At 40.0% G+C, this 22,256-nt stretch overlaps 1 protein-coding gene across 4 annotated transcripts in view; it reads left to right on the forward strand.

Moving 5' to 3' along the window:
* The window catches only part of ptbp3 (polypyrimidine tract binding protein 3), a 120,376-nt gene that overhangs the window by 74,160 nt on the left and 23,960 nt on the right, over positions 1 to 22,256 (forward strand). For 3 of the 4 annotated variants that reach the window (XM_072588093.1, XM_072588095.1, XM_072588097.1), the window contains 4 exons: positions 4,373 to 4,519; positions 18,663 to 18,827; positions 19,800 to 19,910; positions 20,444 to 20,639. In XM_072588093.1, coding sequence (XP_072444194.1) covers positions 4,373 to 4,519; positions 18,663 to 18,827; positions 19,800 to 19,910; positions 20,444 to 20,639 — 619 coding nt within the window. The remainder of the gene's footprint in view (positions 1 to 4,372; positions 4,520 to 18,662; positions 18,828 to 19,799; positions 19,911 to 20,443; positions 20,640 to 22,256) is intronic. The other variant, XM_072588094.1, reaches the window with a different exon arrangement.

Genomic DNA, 22,256 nt, shown 5'->3' on the forward strand with positions numbered 1-22,256 from the left:
AGCTGTGATTTAGAATCCTACATTGCATCATACGTGTCCATCACATTTTTGTCATAAAAACATGCTGTCCAATTTTGTTAGTAGTATGACGACTAGGGATCTTGATTATCTGCTTACTTTCTGCAAAATATATTTTGTCAAAGCATCGTAATGATTAGAATCATAGAGCACGAAAGCAGACATGTCAGCACAGCATGTATTCTTGCTCCTTGAAAGACCTATTTCATTTGTCCGCCCTATCCTGTTCTTTCCTGGTTCTTCACTTTTTTCCCTATGATTGTTTATCCAATTTTCTTTCATCTGCTTCCACCTTCAGATATTTTTTTCAATTGTGGAAATTCAAGTGTGTGAGCACAGGTTGTTTTCATCATTATAATACAATGAGATTGTTCAGATTTATTAGCCTCTCCCACCTGTGGTCGTACTATAGCAGCATATTTCTGTATCTCCAATGTAATTGAACTTTTCCGAAGAGAAATCCTGAACTAACTTCCCAAATCTCTCTCCCACCTGCCTGCACACCTCCGCCCCCAGCAATGTCCGTCTCACGAATCCTGCCCCACTCTTGAAATAAGATCCAACATTCCATCAACCCATGTATCAATATCATCCTGTAAAGCTGTTGGTATGCCCCTCGCTGCCCTTGAAGGTGGTGAGTTGCCTTATGGTACCATTGTAATCCCCACACTCTTGATTGGCCCACAATGGCCTTAGAGGATTCCAGGATTTTGATCCAGCAACAGTGAATGAATGACCACATAACTCCAAGTTGGATAGAGAGTGACTGGGAGGAGAACTTGGTGGTTCTGCTTGCATATATCTGCTGGCATGGACCTTCTAGATGGAAGTGGTTGTGGGTTTGGAAGCATTGGTGAATTTTTGCAGTTCAACTTGTGGATAATACGCACTGCAGGTGTTGGTGGGAGTGGCTTTTTGAGGATATGGTGCCAAGTAGGTGGGCTGCTTTGTTTTAGATGGTGTGAAGCTACACTTAGTCAGGCAAGTGTGGTGTATTCCATTGCACTCTTGGCTTGTGCTTTGTAAATGATGGGCAGTCAGGAGGTGAGTTACTTGCCACACTATTCCCAGCCTCTGATGTGCTCTTGAAGCTAGTGTGTTTAGTGGCAAGTCCAGTTGAGTTGCTGGTCAGAGGTGATTTTCCAGAGCTTGATAAAATGATGAGCAACATGGACAGGGTAAATACCAAGGTCTTTTTCCCATGGTAGGGAGTCCACAACTAGAGGACATAGGTTTATGGTGAGAGGGGAAAGATTTAAAAGGGGCCTAAGGGGCAACTTTTTTGTGCAGAGGGTGATGCATGTATGGAATGAGCTGCCAGAAAAAGTGGTGGAGGTGGGTACAATTACAACATTTTAAAAGGCATCTGAATGGATATATGAATAGGAAAGGTTTAGAGGGGTATGGGTCAAGTGCTGGCAAGTGGGACTAGATCAGTTTAGGATGTCTGAACGGCAGCAGACTATCTTGGCTATACTGGAAAGCCCCCTCAGACCAGTCCAATTGTCAGAACTTCATGTTAGTATGATTGTATTGGAGATTCTAACAGAGCTGTGCAAGTCGATAGTATCCCAGGATCTGATGGTCTACATTCCAGTACATGATAGGTGGTGGTTATGACTATCATCGATACATAGGTGGCCATATTCCAAAACTCTATAGGTTCTGAAAATTTTAAAAATTCATTAATGGGATGAGGGCATCACTAACAAGGCAGCATTTATTGCCCTGTGGATTGGAGCAATGTTGCACCAATACTAATAAATGTGTGAGAAAGAACGCTGGCACCTACGGACTTGAGCCTTAACCGATAATAGGGGCATCTACTGTAAAGGTTGGAGTAAGTCGACATCTGATTGGGGATAGTCACTGTGAATTTATGAATGGAAAATTGTTTGGGATTAATTTGGCATTTTTAAAACCTTTTTCTTGCCCAACATGTTAAAGGGGAGACCTGATGAATGTAGTAGATTTGGATCTTCAAAAGGCTTCTAATAAAGTACTCAGGAAGTTGGTTGAAAAGAATTCAAGCACAGGATTCATGATTGGCTGGCAGACTTTAGGAAAGATAGGGAGTCACTCTCCTGTTGGCAGTGTGACTAGTGGGTTATGACCAGGATCAGTATTTGGGGCCCCAGTTGGTTACAATATAGGTCATGGCTTTGGAGTTGGGGATCAAGTGCAATATTTCCAAATTTGTGAATGGTACAAAGTTGTGACTGATGTGAGGAAGATATCAAGTGGCCTCAGGAGGATTTGAACAGGCTTGAAAATGAGTTATCTACTTTGTAGGTGAAACCTGGGCAGTCTGTTTGTTAAATTATAGCCGAGAAAGTATAAATGCGTGAAGAACCTAGGAATCCTTGTCAATATGTCACCGAAGATTAAAAGTTCAAGTGCAGCAAGCTATTAGGAAAAGTAATAGAATGTTAGCCTTCATTCCCAGAGAATATGACTGCAGGTGCAGTATATCTCTCCATTTATATAGGAGCTTGGTTCAACTGCATCTGGAGTACTGTGTGCAGCTTTGGTCTCCTTTTCTCAATAAGTGTGACAAAAGTTCACCAGACTAGCAGCCTCCTTCAACAATTTGAGATGTAGCTTCTCTTGTCCAAGGGATTTGTTAACCTTCAATCTAATTAACTTTTTAAGTACTGCCCCTACTACAGGGAACCTTGATTATCCGAATGAGCTGGATGGGCAATATTTTGTTCAGATAATGGATTATTCGGTTAATTGATTTAAATGGCTTTCCTCCTGGGACTGAGTTTTTAACGTCTGCTCCCCTTCAGGAGACTGTAGAAGCGCACAGTGCGCATGGCCCCACCCCCAACTATGGCAGCCCCCAAAATACCCGGTCCAACACTGCCCCCCTCTCGTCTCCTACTCTCCAACACTGCCCCCGGCCCCCAACACCCCCGCCCCAACGCTGCTCCCCCTGGCCCCCAACCCAGTCCAACATCTCCACAACCCCACCCCCACAACCGCCCCCAACCCCTCTCCGGAGCAGTCAGACTGCTGCTGCCTTTGTGGGGTAAGTCTCTAAATAACTAATGCGCGCGCACACACACACAGCCACATACATGACCTTTTACTGCAATGTTTTGATAGGTTCCACCTCTGCCCTGTACAGGGCAATGTTGGTCAGATTATCTGGAGGCGAGGGCGTTTAGAGTACACCCCTCTGTAGAATTCCAGGGAAAGTGTGGGGAGAGAGAGGGCGGCAGGTCACTCATTTGGAGACGGTGCCTGTTTAATCACTTAAAACAAAAGATGCGATCACTGTTGGAAACACATCTTTGTAATGTTTCTATCAGGACCTCAAGATCTCCTTCAGGTAATCTCATTTTTCAATAATTGGTATTCGGATAATCGAGGTTCCTTTGTTTCATTTAATATTTTGAGTTGCCTTCTGAGAAGATGGGCATAAAGAAATATGTTTCTTTACCATTTCCCCAGTTATAAATTCTCTTGTTCCTACATAATGGGTCCACATTTGCTTTGGCTAATCTTTTCTCTTCCACACATCTAAAATAATTTTTTACCGTCTTTTTTTGTTTTTCAGTAGCTTGCATTCGGATTTCCTTTTCCTTTCCATTATCAATTTTTGGTCCTCCTTTTCTTGGTTCTAAATTCTTCAGGTTTAACGATTTCCTAGTGTCGTTATTACCACTCCCTTTGATCTAAGACAATCTTAACTTTTAGCTGCAGTATTTTTCCATCAGGTGTTTGTCTTGGGCGAATGTTTATCTGATGTAGAGTGGGTATTTCTTTAACTGCTGTTATTGATATCTGAAATATTCTGTTCTTATGCGAGTTATTTTGATACTTTTATTTGTATTTATTCTGTAGTTATGGCAAGCTTTTTTTAAGCCTTCCTTACACTGTTGTGTTACTATCAAATGGACTATTGAAGGGTAGCTGTGATTCATAAGTATCTGAGTAGTTTGTTTGTACTGTGTGAGCAGTTATCACAAGGTGATGTATCTTTTTTCTTTTGCCATGCAGTTTGTGGCTCATGGTTCTCAACAGACCATTTATGTAATGTTGCAAATTGAATCTCAATCATGTCCCTCACATTATCTACTGAATCTGAATTATGACACAAAATGGAATAGCTCATTTTAGATGAGGGACCAATGGTAATGTTGAAAATAACAATTTCAGGTTTGGTGTCTGGTATCGGCTTGATGCCCAGAATTCTCTAATGTATTATGCCCTGGCATAAGGGATTTACTTATTTGAGTTTAAAAAAATATGCTGTACTGTGTTGCTTTGCATTGATTTTTTTCTCATTGAGTGCTTCTTCCCCCCCCCCCCCCCCCCCACCCCCCACCCCCTCCTGCTCTTGCAGGCTTTCCTTGAAATGGCTTCAGAAGAAGCAGCTGTTACTATGGTGAACTATTACACCACAGTCACTCCACACCTCCGCAATCAGCCCATCTACATCCAGTATTCCAACCACAGGGAACTGAAGACTGATAACTTGCCCAACCAAGGCGTAAGTCTACCTTAGTCTTGTGTATATGTAATTTTATTTTCCTTTTGAAGGTGTTGCCATGTTTGTGGGGTAAAATGTTGCTGATACTGATCATTTTTGTTTCTGTAAGAAAATCTAGAAATTGCTCAAGTGTTTAGTGTGAAGTTAGGATTCCTTTTCTTTTATAACCCAGGGAAAGGTTTTAAAAAGCTTAGTTTAAGTGAAGCTGAATGCTGGCAGAAGCATAACTGTAACCTATAAATAAAATCAATATACCCTATAATTTTTTTGACCGTGTCCCGTACTTATTAACATTGGACTGTTTAAATTGTTTGGTGCAGTCTCTTAAATAAGCAACTTGTGGATGGCCTATGCAGAGCCGATTCAGTGCACCACATGGTCACAATGGTGCACCCTATTGTGAACGTTGATGGAAACCTTATGTTCAACATATTGATCTGTTACTAAGCTTATCTACTTAATTGTTTCTGCTTTTTGAGAGTGAGGGGAGAGAGCTCATCTTAAGGAGAGTGGAAAGTTGGCCTGATAATTCTTTGCGATCTGCAACTGATGTATGTACATTTGCATGTGAAGTTGTAACTTGTCTACTTTTTTTTCAATCTGGTTGACTCTATTCACTATCCTGGTAGGAGTCAGCTATACTGTAGAGAGCAAACATGGGTGTCATAATTACAGTATTTGTAAACACTTTCCTATCTGACCACTTGCATGGTTCATTCTGTCATCATCTATTTCCCTTCCTTTCTGCTCCTTGCCTTGCGCTGCCCTGCTGTGCCCCAATTTCCATTTTTGGTCTTCTTTGTTCCCCTACAGTGATGTAATCTGGCTGAAGTTAAGCTTTTTCAAAAGCAAACTCCATTCCACTGCAGTTTGCTTTACAGTCCCCTGACTGTATAAATTATCAATAAGGTAATTTTCCCCCTCAGTAAGTTATGACCAAATGGACTGCAATGGGTTGGTGCAAGCAAACATCTGCCTTTTGGCGTTGTGTACTAGTGTTGAGTTTTGTTATTGATCATCTTTTTGCGACAGCCAGCACCTGATTGCAAATTTATAGACATGTACAGAAAATATTTCTGCTTGTGGAGGAGTATGCCTGAAATGTTGATTGTCCTGCTCCTTGGATGCTCCCTGATCTGTTGTACTTTTCCAGCAACACGTTTTGCAGATCTGATCTCCAGCATCTGCAGTCCTGACTTTCTCTAACTCGAGGGGGCCATAATGATATCAGTATTTGCAAGTCAAGTAGATAATTCCTCCGGGTGCTCCGGTTTCCTCCCACGGTCCAAAGATGTGCAGGTTAGGTGAATTGGCCGTGCTAAATTGCCCATAGTGTCAGGTGAAGGGGTAAATGTGTAGGGGTGGGTTGCTCTTCGGAGTGTTGGTGTGGACTTGTTGGGCTGAAGGTCCTGTTTCCACACTAAGTAATCTAATCTAATAATTCTGGATAATCTGCTTTACCCAGAGAATTGGGCAAATCAGAGATGAATTGAAAGGGTAACTGCTATGCATGTGAGTTGGAAGGATATGCTGATCAGGTTACATGAATGTCAAAAGGGTAACGCTCAAATGGAGTGTAAGCACTAACGAGGACTTGATTAGTCAAGTCGTTTCTGTGCACATTCTACATGTATTTTATGTAATATTGAACTTTATTGATGGTGTCAGCATTAAAACAATTGGAGGTGTTTCTCAATTGCCTTCTGAATGAATAGCAAACAGTTGGCACGAAGCCAAGTTAAAGACCTCCGACAATAGAAAAAAATTGTGAAAGTGAAACTGTTTTGTTGCATGAAGACAACCCTGACAACTAAGCAGAATTTGACAGCTCTAAGTCTGTATGTTTTTATTTCTTATGTACTTTAATTGTATGTTTCTAATATGCTATCAAATATCATTTGCCTTTATGATCAACTGATAGGCTGGAGCTATTTGGAAAGCGAAGAAGCAGACATGATATGTCTTCAAAATTCTTGTTTGCATTCATGCCCTGGGAGTGGCCCAGAAAATAAGGCTTGATGTGTACAATGAATGTTGGTTTTAAAATGGAGTCGCATTAGACTAAAAACAAAACTCCAAAAGTAGTTCAGCTGGTTTTAAGTATGTTCTGTTGTGCCTCAAGAGCACACTGTCAGTGGAAAAAAATGTTGTTTGTTTAACTTCTTTTAATTCAGGAAATTCATCACATGACAGGAATTAGCTGACATTGTTAAATGAGATTTAACTGAACACTCTTTTTGAAACCACTTCACATGAATTGTAGATAACCTTTATTTTTCACGTACAGCTATGATCAGTTGTTGCAGCATTGGGCATCCAAGGCTACAAGCAAATCAAGATTTGAAGTATTTCGATTTTTAGTCTTTGTTTTTGCCGTTTTGATACAAGCTGACTACTTCCAAAACACTTTCAAATTGCATGATTAACTAATTAATTTTGTTGGCTTAAAGGAGGTGCAAGTTTAAGGCTTGTCATTTTCAAACTAATTCTACATTTAGAATTAAATATAAGAATGTTTTTATTTCTCACTTTGGTTGTGTGAGGAGCTTCTGAGCACAGGTCCTCCTGAGCTGAGTTTCCTTTATACCTCACCTTTTAAAGATTCTGCCAGTGCTTTTTTTAGTTAAATGGTGCTGTAGCTTCTGAGACACTGGACTTGGGCTTTGCAGGAAAACCTTTACTAAGTTGTGGCTGTATTCTACTTTATATCCCTCAAGTTTTAATGCAGACAGCTTTCTATCTGTCTTAAACAATGTCCAGCACTCCATGCAGGGCATGCAAATCAGCATATCCCCTTCATTTGACTCTGTACTCCCCATTTGCCTGGTCGGATGCAGCTCCAATAACTTTGAAGAAGCTTGGCACTGTCCAGGATAGCGATTTGATTGGCAGTACATCCACTCCCTCTTCCACTGATGCTCAGCAGTATCAGTGTGTGCTATCAACAAGATGCACTGCAGAAATTCACCAGTGATCCTCAGACATGAACTTCCAAACCCATGGCCACTTCCATTTTGAGGGACAAAGGCAGCAGATACATAGGAACACCACCATTTGCTAATTCCCTTCTAAGCCACTCACCACTTTGACTTGGAGATGTTGCTGTTACTTTGCTGTCACTGGGTCAAACTCCTGGCATTCCTCCCTAAGGGCATTATGGGTCAGCCCACAACAGATGGACTGCAGTCATTCAAGATGGCAGCTCACCATCATCACCACCTCAAGGGCAACTAGGGATGGACAGACAATGAACGCTGTCCTGCCAGCAAAGTGCTTATCCCACAAAAAATTAATTTGAAAAATTACACATGATGATGTGTTTTGTCACATGGTGTGTACATGTCCAAATTATGTAGTGTCACATTCATTAAATATAATTTGCTGACCGGAAAGCACGAGCTGTTCTATAATGTTGTTGCACTCTGTGATGGCTGGAATATCATTGCTATTACTCTTCTTCACCTGTTACTATCCATGTTCTATGTAGCATTTTTGGAAAGACCATAAATTGTAAAACAACCAAACCTGTGGCTAATCACAGGAAAAGCTGCATTGAAAATCTCCTAATTCTGTTAACTGATTGAGATAACATATCATCTTGATGGTTCTGTCATTTTGATCCTTGAGTTGGGGTGATCCTGCAGCAGTGAACTAGGGAAATCTGTTCAAATGTTGGACATCACTTGCGTCTTGGATTTTTTGACTGAATGACAAAATGTGCAATTATTAGTTAAAATAGTTTGTTAATTTCTAGTTTTAGCAGGGTATTTTTCTTTGTTACCTGACACTAATTGAAACTTGATGACACAGCAATTATAAAACGAACTGCACATACACTTGCAGGTAATCTTTTCTGTTGTCTTGTTTAATTGTACTTCAGCAAATTGGAATATAGACTGCTATGGATCATCTGAAACAATATTTGCTGAACCTGAACACACTACTGCTACTTGGCATTAACTGCGCAAGCCTAGTCAGTTTGCAGACCAGTCAAGAACAATGTTTTTCTTCCAATTTCTCTCTTTTTTTTTTTTAAACTGTCTTCGTAAACATATTATTTACAGGGTTTTTTTTTGGGGGGTGTGCACTGCTGGAATGATATTGTTGTTTAGTTGCTGTCTAATATTTCTCATATGTTCAGTTAGCAAATACCTCAATAGAACCTGATCCTTTTCCTTTAAAGCCTGATCAGTTCCAACTTGAATCAATTGAAAAGCATTAGAAGGTGAAACTGAATCAGTTTATTTGCTGTCATCTTTGCACATTCTACCCCCATCCCCCTGCTCTCTGTTCCTGAATCAGACTTGAAATGACAATATTCTTGATTCAATTCCATTATTTCTGCACAGACCAGAGCACTTGCAGATTCAACTGTTCACTGAATAATCTGCATCAGCACCAGCAGACTTCACTTTTCAAATTCACTTCATGTTTGGCATTAGTGTTATATATTTATATATGTTCTGTTTACTGTAAATGAAGGTGTGCTGAGATCGTAGTGCCAAGTAAGAGACCTTATCAACTCCATGAGCAGGTAATTTTAGGAGCAACATTCGATATATTGATACTTGCAATAAACTAATGGCACGTGCACCATGTCATTTGGTCACAATTACATCAGCTAAGAGTGGTCCAGATTCACTCCTTTGATTCTGAGGAAACACCTGTCAACAGCCGAGTTAGTGATGAGTCACTGGGAGGAGAGAAAAAAAATTATCTCCCGAAGCCCATTAGTAAATGCTCATGGATGTTACTGGATCTGGCAACAATACGTTCTGCATCCAGTAACCTGATGCCACCTACTGTCATGGATCTATAATGAAGAATGGTCAGTTGGGTGATATTTCAAAGAATGTTAAAGGATTTGGAATGGTGTTTCAGTGCGTGTCACTTTTTCCCCCCTGCATCTCCTAACTGTAAATAAACCATTGCATTGTTGTCGAATCACGTTGGAATTGTTTGTGCTGCATCCTACAGTTTCCTAACAGTTGCAATCCAAGTACTGGAGACGATGTTTTTGAACCAGGAATTTGGATTTTCAAATTTAGAAACAGATCTGAGGCAGAGTCTTGGGGACCAGGCCAGGCCCCCTCAATGTTTTCAAAAGGTAGCTCAGGCCAAATTCGTTTTGTAAAGGCAGTTGTAATATGGATATCTGAGAAGTGATGCAGCTGGTGAAGCGCCTCTGCTTTAAACAAAACAATTTATTTAAACATTTGCAGATGAAACATGAACACAAGAAAACGGTTTTTAGAATAATTTATATGATAATCTGGCCGATTTTCTTCTAACGTAACAAAGCTTTTACAATCCCAGCAATGTCCCCCACACATGCGCACACGCACTTTCTCTTCCTCTCTTGGCAAAAGGCAAATTCAAACACACTGCCTTAATGGCAGTAAAAAGTTCAGGCAAGAAACATCTGAAGCCAAGGGCAGCATTGTCACGAGTTGTAATTTGTTTTTTAGTTTTTACACTTCAAAGTTGAAGATTTTGTCACTCGTGTTTGGTCTGCCAGAATGAAATAGATTTTCTGTTATCCTGATTATTTTACACTTGTCTTTTGCAGTGTCATATGATTTTAACCACTTTTTTCAAGTTACTGCAATTACTCAAAAGTTACTGTATTGATTGCCTTTCAACGTGATTGGGATCCTTTTTAAAAATGAGATGCTGTAGTCTAAATCCCAAATTAAGTTGATCTTGTTTTCATTTAATTTCTCTTTTCCACACACAGACGTAGTAATATATCAGGTGTAGATCCATTTTCAGAATTGCCGAGTATAACTCGTGTACAGCTTAACAAAAAGGAATCCTGACCAAGGGAAAGAGAATGTAAACAGCCGAGGTAATGGCAGTAAGCTGCTACCTTGAACCACTGTAGTCCATGTGGTGTAGGTGGGTCCACAAAGCTTCAGAGAGGGATTCCCAGGCTTGAGCGAGAAAGAGAGGCAATAGATTTCCGAATCAGCAGGGCAGTAGTTTAGAAAGCACATGTCTTGCCACGTAGCTGCTACCCACGTTCTATATGCTATCGAAGCAGCCTTGATGAGGCTGTAGAAGTTGAAATGGAATGAGTGATAAGAGAAAGAGACTGAGTACATTAACACAAGGGGGAAATATTTTTAAATGACCTCAGATTTACAGTAGACTGTGGACAGTTGCCAGGAATACATTGGAATCACTAAGTGCAAAAGCAGTCCATATTCAAATGCAGTGAGACATAGATGATATCCAGGCTTGAGCTGGCAAGTCATAGTCACATCGCAGGAGTGCCAGCAAGTTAGAATCTCCCCACTACCCTGACATTCAATGACATTACAATTGCTCAGTCCCACTTTCAACTCATGGGGCTTATCATTGATCAGAAACTAAACTGGACTAGCCCTATAAATACAGTGGCTTCAAGTTTGAAGTTGGGAAGTCTGCAGTGACCATCTCACCATCTGACTCTCTGAAGCATGTCCACTCTCTACAAGGCACAAGCAGGAATGAGAAGCAGTGGAAGTGCAGATTCAACAGCAGTTAAGAAACCTGACACTATCCAGGGCCGGCCAGCCAACCCATAAACAATTACTTTCTCCACCACTGACTTTTGGTAATGGCACCAGTGTGTGCTATCTGCAAGATGCCTGTAAGCAATACATCAAGGCTGCTTTGATAGCATATAGAAGAACATGGGTAGCGGCTATGTGGCAAGATATGTGCTTTCGAAAGTACTGCCCTGCTGATTTAGAAATATATTGCCTTTCTTGCTTGCTCAATCCTGGCACTTCCTCTCTAAGGCTTTATGGGCCCACCTACACCACATGGACTACAGTGGCTCAGGGTAGCAGCTCACCACCATTACCTCTGGAGGGCAGCTAAGGATGGGCAGTGACTGCTGGTCCAGCCTGTGAAACACTCATTCTCTGAATTAAAAAAAACAGTTCAAGGTATCAGTGTGTTCCAGCAGCAGGTGGACCTAATATTGTACCCTCAGGTCAAGTCTTAGAGAGACAGCATGGAGGTGTGAGGCCTTTTTTTAAAAAGTATTTTTGGAGCAATAGAGGCAGCATGATTGTGTGGAGTGCAGATGAGAATTTGCAAAGTAATCACTAGTGGAAGTAGTTTGTCGGCCTGAACAGTGGCTGCACAGTAAGATAAAGTAGAGAATAGGTAATAATGGGGGCTTGCAAGAAATTTACTGCAAACATCACAGGAGACTTTGCACAAATCAAGTTGGCACAAGTAGCCTAGAGAGAGAGTTAATACTGTATCAGGACAGTTTCTTGGAAAAACATAGCCTGGAATCCACCAGAAACCAGACTATTTTGGAACTGGGAATGTGTAATGAAACAGGATTAACTAAAGACTGTGTAGTAAAGGATCGTCTGGACAAGACCAGAAGCATCATAATATGAAAGAATTTTCCTTTTAGTTTGAGACTAGGAAATGTGGATCTGTAAATAATATCTTAACGACAATTGTAAGAGTATGTGGTCCATGGTTGACTCAAGTGTGCTGGATGGATGGCTTAAACGGGAAGCTGGTAATGATGCAGTGGCAGTTGCGGGATATTTGCTAACTCAAAATAGATGTATTCCATTGAAGAATTCTCGAAGTTAACTAAGGAGGTTAAGGGTGATCAAATAAGGCAAGTTTTAAAACCCTACAGAGATTAGTAATAGGACATAAGACTGGAAAAATTTAAGAAACCAACAGGATAATGGAGAAATTTGAGCATGAGAAATACAGACAAGAGGTATAAACTTGTAAAAGTTCTTACACTCCTCCTCAAAGGATGATCTTCAACTTTGGCTACTCTTGCAAAAATCAAGAGTAGCTAAAGTTGAACATCATCCTTTGAGGGCGAGTATGAAAATTAATCATGAGAAAGGAGGATATGTTTGAGGCTTTGTATCATTTTTCATTCCAGAAGACACGATAAGCAAAAACGAAGGAGGCATTTAATTACCATCACAAGAGAAAAAGTGACAAGAACATTGAGAGTCAAGACTGATAATTGTATTTTGTATTGGGTCAACTTCATGATAAAGATAGACAGGAACAATATTGGGAGGAGCTTGAAGACTGCAAAAGGATATAGGCGTGTTAAGTGAGCGACCAAAATTTTGCTGAACATATGTCCTCTAGTTCTGGACTTCACTACCCCAGGGAAAAAAATCTATTTATCTTATTCAAGCCCCTCATGATTTTTATAAACCTCTATAAGACCCCCCCCTCAGCCTCTGACGCTCCAGGGGAAATAGCCCCAGCCCCTCCCTGTAGCTCAAATTCTTTAACCCTCACAACATTCTTGTAAATCGTTTCTGAACCATTTCAAGTTTCACAACATCCTTCTGATGGAAAGGAGACCAGAATTGCGCACAACATGCCAAAAGTGGCCTAACCATGACCTCCCAACTCCTGTACTTGATGCTCTGACCAATAAAGGAAAGCATACCAAAGGCCGCGTTCACCGTCTTGTCTATCTGCAACTCCACTTTCATGGATCTATGAATCTGCACTTCAAGGTCTCTTTTGTTCAGCAACACTCCCCAGGATCTTACCATTAAGTGTGTAAGTCCTGCTCTGATCTCATTTTCCAAAATGCAGCACCTCACATTTATCTAATTTAAACTCCATCTGCCATTCCTCAGCCCGTTTGCCCATCTGGTCAAGATCCCATTGTACTGAGGTAACCACCTTCGCTGTGCACTACACCTCCAATTTTGGTGTCATCTGCAAACTTACTGTGTTCACATCCAAATTATTCATATAAATGATGAAAAGCAGTGGACCCAGCATCAATCCTTGTGACACACCACTAGTCACAGGCCTCCAGTCTGAAAAACAACCCTCCACCACCACCCTCTGTCTTCTACCTTTGAGCCAGTTCTGTCTCCAAATGGCTAGTTCTTGTATTTCATGAGATCTTACCTCGCTAATCAGTCTCCCATGGGGAACCTTGTCGAACGCCTTATTGAAGTCCATATAGATCACATCTACCACTCTGCCCTCATCAATCCTCTTGTTACTTGTGCAAAAAACTCAACCAAGTTTGTGAGACATGATTTCCCACGCACAAAGCCATGTTGCCTATCCCTAATCAGTCCTTGCCTTTCCATACACAAGTAAATAGTGTCCCTAGGATTCCCTCCAACACCTTGCCCACCATTGATGTCAGGCTCACTGCTCTATAGTTCTGACTTTTCCTTATCACCTTTCTTTAAATAGTGGCACCACATTCGCCAACCTCCAGTCTTCTAGCATCTCACCTGTGACTATTGATGATACAAATATCTCCACAAGGGCCCCAGCAATCACTTCCTTATCTTCCCATCCACTTATTTGCGTTTCAAGACATCCAGCACCACCACCTTTTTTGTGATGTTGCCATTTGTTTCCCTATGTTCTGTATCTTCCATATCCTTCTCCACAATTAAGACTGATGTAAAATACCTGCCCCCCCCACTCACCCACACACATGCTGCCTTGGTGATCTTTGAGGGTCCCTATTTGCTCCCAAGCTGCCCTTTTGTCCTGTAATGTGTTTATAAAATCCCTTTGGATTCTCCTTATTGCTATCTTCCAAAACTGTTTCATGTCCCCTTTTTGCCCTCCTCATTTCCCTCTTGACTATACTCCTACTGCCTTGATACTTAAGATTCACTCGATTTCTGCTGTCTATACCTGACATATGCTTCCTTCTCCTCCTCAACCAAAACCTCAAATTTCTCTGATCATCCAGTATTCCCTACACCTACCAGCCTTTCCTTTCAACTTAACAGGAATATACTGTCTCTGAACTCCCATTATCTCACTTCTGAAGGCGCCCCATTTTACAGCTATCCCTTTACCTGTAAGCACTTGCCCCCAATCAGCTTTTAAAAGGTTTTGCGTAATACTGTAAATATTGGCCGCCTTCCAGTTTAGAACTTCAACTTTTAGATCTTGAAGCTTAAACACTACTAGCCATGTATCAGTTAGTCTGAAGGGCCTATTTCTGTGGTGCAGTATTGAGATGGAAAATATAAACTGTTGGCGGAAAAAAAGAGCTAGTTAAGACTTAGGATCACACATCTGCAACAAAACGAGGTGGTTAAATAGTTTGCATGCCTGGGTGCCAACCAGATTTATTTTCTTTCACCCAGGCTGCTGGACATTGAACCTGCTGGGACAACTTTTTGTACTCTGTTCTTCTTGCCTGTCATTGAACTTCAAGTTTCAGGCATTCTGTCTCACCTATGTCTTGACTGTGTCCTAATGTCCCATTATCTCATGCAAATAAGTATTGCAATGTCATCATCTGTTTCCCCAATCTTAAGTACATCACAGCATCTCCAATTTCTTTTCTTGTGATGTTTTATTCCTTGCTAAATGCATTTCATTGACAATAGATCCAGTAAAGGATTCTCGCCTGAATAATTTATTTGTCTGTTCTTTCCACAGATGTCTGATGTGGTGAGTGTTTTTGTTCCAGAATTAACTTTGTTAAATTCCAAAGAAAATTGTTCCATAATATTTTTCTTTTGGCTCTTTTGTACTACTGTCTCTAAAAGGAAAAGGGGGCAGATTTGGCAAACCATCTATTTTTTAAAATGTTAAAACCTGTTGAAGTGCAACATGGTTGCCAAAGTCGTCAAAATGAAAAGCTTTTCAATTTCCTGGTGTGTTGCTGTTATTGGGCAAATTCCATCATGTTTTAAGAATTAATGGCCAGTACTATATCCAGTTTCTTTCTGTTCTTTGGGAATTTTATCAAGTCCCCTTAAAATCTTCATTCTTGCCATTATCACTTCCAGTTGTACAGCCGTTATCAATTTTACTAAAACTCAAATTTCACTGTATCAGTCCTCTTAATTTTAATTGTTGGTCTGAAGGAAGCACATGCATTTCTATTGCCTTTGCTTTGGTCCAGCTGATTACTTGTGTTTAGATTTCTGTATTCTTAAAATTCCTATTCGTGCTGTTTGTTTAATACTGGTGCTTCATCTTTGGTAGGATGCAGGTTATGATGTAACATGTGTATATTTCCCAAGACATCTCTTGAGCCTCTCAATATAAATTGTTGAAATGATTTTAGCCCGGTGCAGAGTGTGCATGCATTCTACCACCAAGGCCAAAACAGTGCTGGAAAGTACTCTTTTTCTCTCACTTTCACAGTCAGGTTCTCCCTTCACACACTCAAAAAAAAACTTAACTCATCACATGAAAGGCACGTGGTCAAAGGAAGTTCATAGGGTCAGCTCAACTGATAATATCATCTCTTCGGTCAGTATGCATGAATTAGAAATTCCAGTGTGTACTTATTACTAAATTGTTAACTTCTCATCATGTCATCAGGATTTGATGTTTGAAATTTGACATTAAATCCACAACAGTATCAGGTACAATGCATTCATGATTGGCTCAATTCCAACCAACCTACTACTTAACAACTCGGTCATCAAAAAATTAAGACATTCTAACACTTTTTGGTCCAAAATTGCACCGTCTCGAAGGAGCCATTTGTGCAGTATATTGGACGACTTTACCTCCGGTAAGAATGCCATTGACTGAGTAATTCAATTCCCCTTCCACCATTTCCAAAAGTTTTATTTGTTACTGATGCACTTTTGTTACAACAGTTGTAGTGTTATTTAATATTGTATTGCAGAAATTGAATAAACAGTTCAAAAAATGCATGTTTTCTTGCGACATTTTGCACAGCACCCCCTGAAAGGGCTGATTCACAAGAATGGTTATGGTTAAATTATGAAATTGAGTTGCTTAGACTTGTTAGGTAGGGTAATTGTTTTGGAACAAGGCAGATGGATGGAGTTAAGGTACACATGGTCACCTTAATCTATATACTGTGCTGTAGACTTGATGTGGAACTTCATGTTGATAGTTTTATTCCAGTAGCATTTATAAGCCATGTCAGTTTTGATAATGTGATATTTGTTTGAATTCCTTTAAAGGCAAAGCTGTTTCTATTAATTTGCAATTGGGCATTTCCTTCCATGTCATAGTTAACTATTGAGAGTTTATTCCAGGAATTGAATAATTTCTTTATTTTGTGTTGTTGCTTTTAAGCTTGGCATGATCTTGGATTCTGATGTTGAAATTTTCAATCGAAGAATAATGGCCCAGTTGCTTGTATATGCATCTCTGTGAATATATGGTCACGTTGCTTAGTTTTGCTGGTCCCAACTGCGGAGACCACCCACTAAAAGATGTGTGTGTGTGTGTATCTGTGGATTGTCTATGTAGTGGTTTTAACTGACTTTTATTTCAATTTAGTGTTGTCATTTTTCTGCTTTCAATATCTCCACTGACCAACTATTATCTGGATCCCCTCTTTCCTTCTAATTTGCCAATACCTGGATGCCACTTGTGTTTTTGCACTTATTTTAGTGCAAGAGCAGAACTGTCTGCTTTTTGCAGTCAGAGTCATGCAGCATGGAAACACACCCTTTGGTCCAAACAGTCCATGCCAACAAAAATCCCAGACCAAACTGGTCCCACCTGCCTTTGTTCGCCCATATCGCTCCGAACATTTCTTATACATGTATTTGACTAAATGTCTTTTAAACTTGTAACTGTACCCACATCCACCACTTCCTCTGGAACTTAATTCCACACATGAACCACTTTGTTTAAAAAAAAATTGCCCCTTGTGTTTTTTGTTAAGCTTTCTCCCCTCATTTTAAGGATATGCCTCCAGTCTTTTGAAATACCCCACACTAGGGAAGACACCTGTCATTCACCTTACCTGTACTCCCCCATGATTTTATAGAGCTATGTAAGGCTACTCCTCAATCTCCTCTGCTCCACTGAAAAAAGTCCCAGCCAGACCAGCCTCCCCTTATTATACAAACCCTCCATTCCTGACAATATCCTAGTAAATCTCTTCTGAACCCTCCTTAGCTTAATATCTTTCCTATATCTGAGTGACCAAAACTGGACACAGTCCTCTAGAAGATGCCTCACCAATGTTCTGTACAATCTCAACATGGCTTCCCAACTTCTATACTCAAAAGTCTGAGCAATGCAGCTCAACACTGCCTTAGCCACCCTATCTTTCTGTGACAAACTTCAAAACGTTATGTACCTGAGATCTGAGGTCCCTGTTCTTTAACACTACCAAAGCCCTACTTTTAACTGTTTAAGCCTTGACCGTTTTTTTTTCTTTTACCAAATGCAATACCTCACATGTATCTAAATTAAACTCCACCTGTCATTCTTCAGCCCATTGACCCAATTGATTAAGATCTCTTTGTAATTTTGGTTAACCTTCACTGCCCACTATACCACCAATTTTGGTGTTATTCACAAACTTACTAACCGTTGCGTTATATATTCCCATCTAAATTATTTATATAAACGACCAACAAAACTGGATCCAGCACAGATTCCTACAGAACACGGTTGGTCACAGGCCTCCAGTCCGAAAAACACCCTCCACTATTATTGTAGTGTGTCATTAAGCCAATTTTGTATCCAATTGGCAAGCTCCCTGAATCCCATGTGATCTAACTTTACTAATTAGTTTATCATGCCAAAAATGGTCAAAGACTTTAAATTCCAAGTAAACCATGTCTACCACTCTGCCCTCATCACTTCCAACAACTTATCAATCCAGTCAGTCACAGAACTATAGTTCCCAGGCTTTTCCTTGCGTCCCTTTTTGAACAAAGGCACACCATAAGCCACTCTGTCACTCACCTGTAGTTGCATATGATGCAAATATTTCGAGGAACCTTGCAATTTCCTCCATTTCTAGTCCTCTAGTTCTGACTCTTCTTGTAACACTGATTTTGATCGCTCCTTCATTGGGAGTCATTCCTTTGGTTGTCTTGGCACCAAGCTCCAGAAATCTCGAAATTAAAGAGTTCTCTCTATTCCTTTAAGATACTTGGAAACCTCTCCAAGCTTTTTAACCACCCTGCCAAATACCTACTGATGTGGCTTGGTATCTGATTGTTTTCAGTGTAAGAGCCATATTTATGTGTTGTTGATGTGTTCTTCCAGTTCTGCTGTGAATTTATAGCATAATGTTTTTAAACTGAATGCTCTTTGAAACTGTGGGGCATGTTCCATAAATTTTAGGGAATTTGTGTCCATTGTTTCAAGCTATTCATAGCCTTTCTTAAAAAATATTTATTTCTCTCTACAGCGAGCCCAGGCTGCTCTGCAGGCAGTAAATGCAATGCACACTGGCAACATGTCAATGGCAGGCAGCACAGTCAGTGAGGGAGCACAACTAGCTGGTCAAAGTTCAGTCCTTCGTATCATTGTGGAGAATCTCTTTTATCCTGTTACTCTGGAGGTTTTGCATCAGGTGAGAATTTGACATTTGACTGTGAAGAAGAGCTATTAAAAGCAATATAGCTTAAAATACTAAGTGAATTGAATTTCAGAATTCCTAGAAATACCAACGAATGTATTAAATATGTAAAGCATATTAAGAATTACAGAATTTAGAACATTATCATCTTTGCACCCCCTGCTCCCTATAAAAATGCATCTTACGTTGTGTTTTGGATTTTGCCACGTGCCATTTTCCAACGGTGACCAATTTACTCCCAGACCGAACTAATGCAATTAATCTGGTTGCTTGGGGATATAATTTTGAGTGCCATCCTGACTTTATTAACATGTTTGGCCCTATTCAAGCTTGTGAACAAATATTGGGGCTGTGTTTGACACTGCCTGGTACAGAAATGTTGTGGAGTTTGCTGAGCGTCATGTTACGATCTTGTATAATGGATCATTGGGCAAACATCTGTGTCAGAATACTCTGCCCATAATAAATATCATGCATGGACTTCAACTAATGTGTATTGTTGGTCAGTGAAATATAATGTTTTAATGGCTTCAGTTAGTGACACCAGAGGGTAGGAGGGCAATCATTTGGAGACGGTGCCGGTTTCATCACGAAACAAAAGACGCGATGACTGTTGGACACACGTCTTTGTTTCAATCGGGACCTCCAGATCTCCTTTGGATAATTGGTATTCGGATAATCGAGGTTTCTCTATACACTGTTGTCCTCTGTTTTGCAGAGCAACAAGGCTTTGCTTTTATTAAAAGATGAGCTTTTGTCATGTGTTGGAATTACACAGACTTTGTGTATTGTAAAATAGATTGGTGTTAGCCTGCCCTGCCTTCAACTCATTGACTAATAATGCTCACATGTCTTTTCATTGATAAGTGTGTTGGGCCCTGGTACTCTGTCATTTTCTGTGGCTGCTAGCAACGTGTCAGTTTAGTGGTTTTGTTTATTTACTGATGCATATTTTACTCCAAACAGATCTTTACCAAGTATGGGACTGTGCTGAAGATAATCACTTTCACAAAGAACAATCAGTTCCAGGCATTGCTACAGTATGCTGAACCAATGCATGCTCATCATGCTAAACTGGTTAGTGTCGGGTGCAAGAGGTCGTCCTTCGAAAATTATTAGCTGCCACATATCTATTAAAACAAGTTGTTAAACAAGTTTGAATCTGTAGGGCTAACACTATCTTTTTCATTATACTACTATAATTGGTACACAATTTCAAACCCTTTTAAAATCTGTTCATTTTTTGTGAAAGGCTTACTCTTATATAATCTCAGTCTCCTTTTTGTCAGGTTTCCCATTATACATACGCATACAAACCCATACAGCACTTTGAATAGGATTTGTCCATTGCTGCTCTGTAATTAGCTAAGAGTAGGGGCCGAGCTATCTTGGGTGGATTCCTTCCACTTTGCTTTTTTTAAGCATTTCTCTGGGAATGCAATATTATTATAAATTATCATACAGTATTTACTTCAAGATGTCAGGAATAGAATTGTGCTTCATTTATTTATGCCATGCATGGTGAGCTTTAAATAAATTCTATGAAATGGCACCTGTTACTTGCACGTATGAATTGGTGTCTAATACTGTTCCTCCTTGACTTTCTACAGGCTTTGGATGGCCAGAATATCTACAATGCTTGCTGTACTTTACGTATTGAGTTTTCAAAGCTGACTAGTCTTAATGTTAAATACAATAATGACAAAAGCAGAGACTTTACACGTCTTGATCTTCCTTCCGGCGACGGCCAGCCGACCGTTGATCCTTCTGTGGCCGCCGCTTTTGGTAAGGAAAGCTCACTTCTAGGTAAATACATAATGACAGGTAAATTTTATTTTCGGCATTTGTTGAACTTTTTCATTCCATTCTACCTTCAATTTCTCTCTGCTGTGTCCAAAACATCTAAATGAATTAGATCATTAAAGTTCATTGTTCTTCTCACTGTTGATTGATTGATTAGGTAGGAAACAACTTTTTCTCAAACAGTGGAATGAAGAGCCAGAGGATAGTAGCTTGGAAGTTAATTGACCAAGAATTTGAGGTGAAGAAAAGAAGAGGGAATGGGTATCTCATTGAAAAGAGAATGTGTACTGACATAGCAGAAAAAAAACAAGGAATTGGTACTGTTGGCAAAACTGGTACAGACGTGATAGGACTAAGCAGTTACGTTCTGTGATGTCCATTCAATGAATATGTCTAGCCTTCTAGACATGTTTTATCATTTTAAGTTATCATGTGTATTGTACAGATCAAAATGGTAAAAAGCCTGTGCCAACCTGATCGCCATTGTTGTTTGCTCATGAAGTCTGAACAGCATTATTTTCTAAGCAGAGTAATGAGCTGTGTATTCAGATGTGTATGCAACATTGTGTTTTTGAACACGTGCTATTTTATCTAGATTGAGTCCAGAATAACTTCATTGAACTAATTAGAAACAAAATAATCAAATTATGTATTTTTTCAAACTAGTTAATAGCATCCCTGCAATGTGGAAGTAGGCCATTAGGCCCATAGAGTCACAGTAAACTTCTGAAGACAAGACAAGACATACCCCAACTCTGTAACCCTGCATTTCCCACAGTTAATACACCTAGCTTGCACATTCCTGGACACTACAGGCATTTTCAGCTGGCCAACCCACCTAATATGTACATTGTGGGAGGAAACTGGAGCACCGAGAGAAAACCCACACAGATACAGAGAATCAACAAGCTCCACTGATGAGTGTAATGATGCTGCCCCTTTAACAAAGTTATGTTGTCCTTCGTTTTTTTTCCCCAGAGGTCCTAAAGACAAAGATCTGGGGTTAATCTACTTGAAGCTTTTAAGTTTAAAAAAAAACACTTGTGCAATGAAAGAGTAGCCAGTTCTCCCAGTTCAGCTTTTATCTTGGTTTGGTTTTAGCAAGCTGGCAGTTTGAGGCTGCTGGTCCATGAAACAACTACATGGGAGAAGATGTTCCACCTGAATTTTTTTTTTTGCCATCTCTCTCTGCTGTGGACCCTCTCGCTCTCTCTAGACCCTGTGTTGGATTTGTCCATTTTTTATCAAGGAGCTTTTATGTGGATTGTTGCAAGTATTTGGAACAGCATCATTCAGTTGGGATAATCTGTTGAGTTTTAGGATACTTTTAAGTTATTCAGTATTCTGTATTCTTCTTGTTTCATTCAGTCATCTTCTAAATAAATGCTCTTTTATTTAAAACTAAGTGATTGGGCCAGCTGCATTCACCCCTGGAATTATCCACTTAACTTTCCCAGTTGTTTTAAGCAGATGTAAAGTGGGATATTTTCTTTAATTGTTTTGAGGGAGTCTAACCTGGTCCATAACAGGAGCCTTAGGGTCAAATTTGAACCTGGGTCCATGGTGCTGAGGTCGCAGTGCGAACTACTTCACTGTTTTTTCCCATTATTTTTACATGGG

The sequence above is a fragment of the Chiloscyllium punctatum genome, chromosome 2, assembly GCF_047496795.1.
Source record: "Chiloscyllium punctatum isolate Juve2018m chromosome 2, sChiPun1.3, whole genome shotgun sequence".
Classification (NCBI taxonomy): Eukaryota; Metazoa; Chordata; class Chondrichthyes; order Orectolobiformes; family Hemiscylliidae; genus Chiloscyllium; species Chiloscyllium punctatum.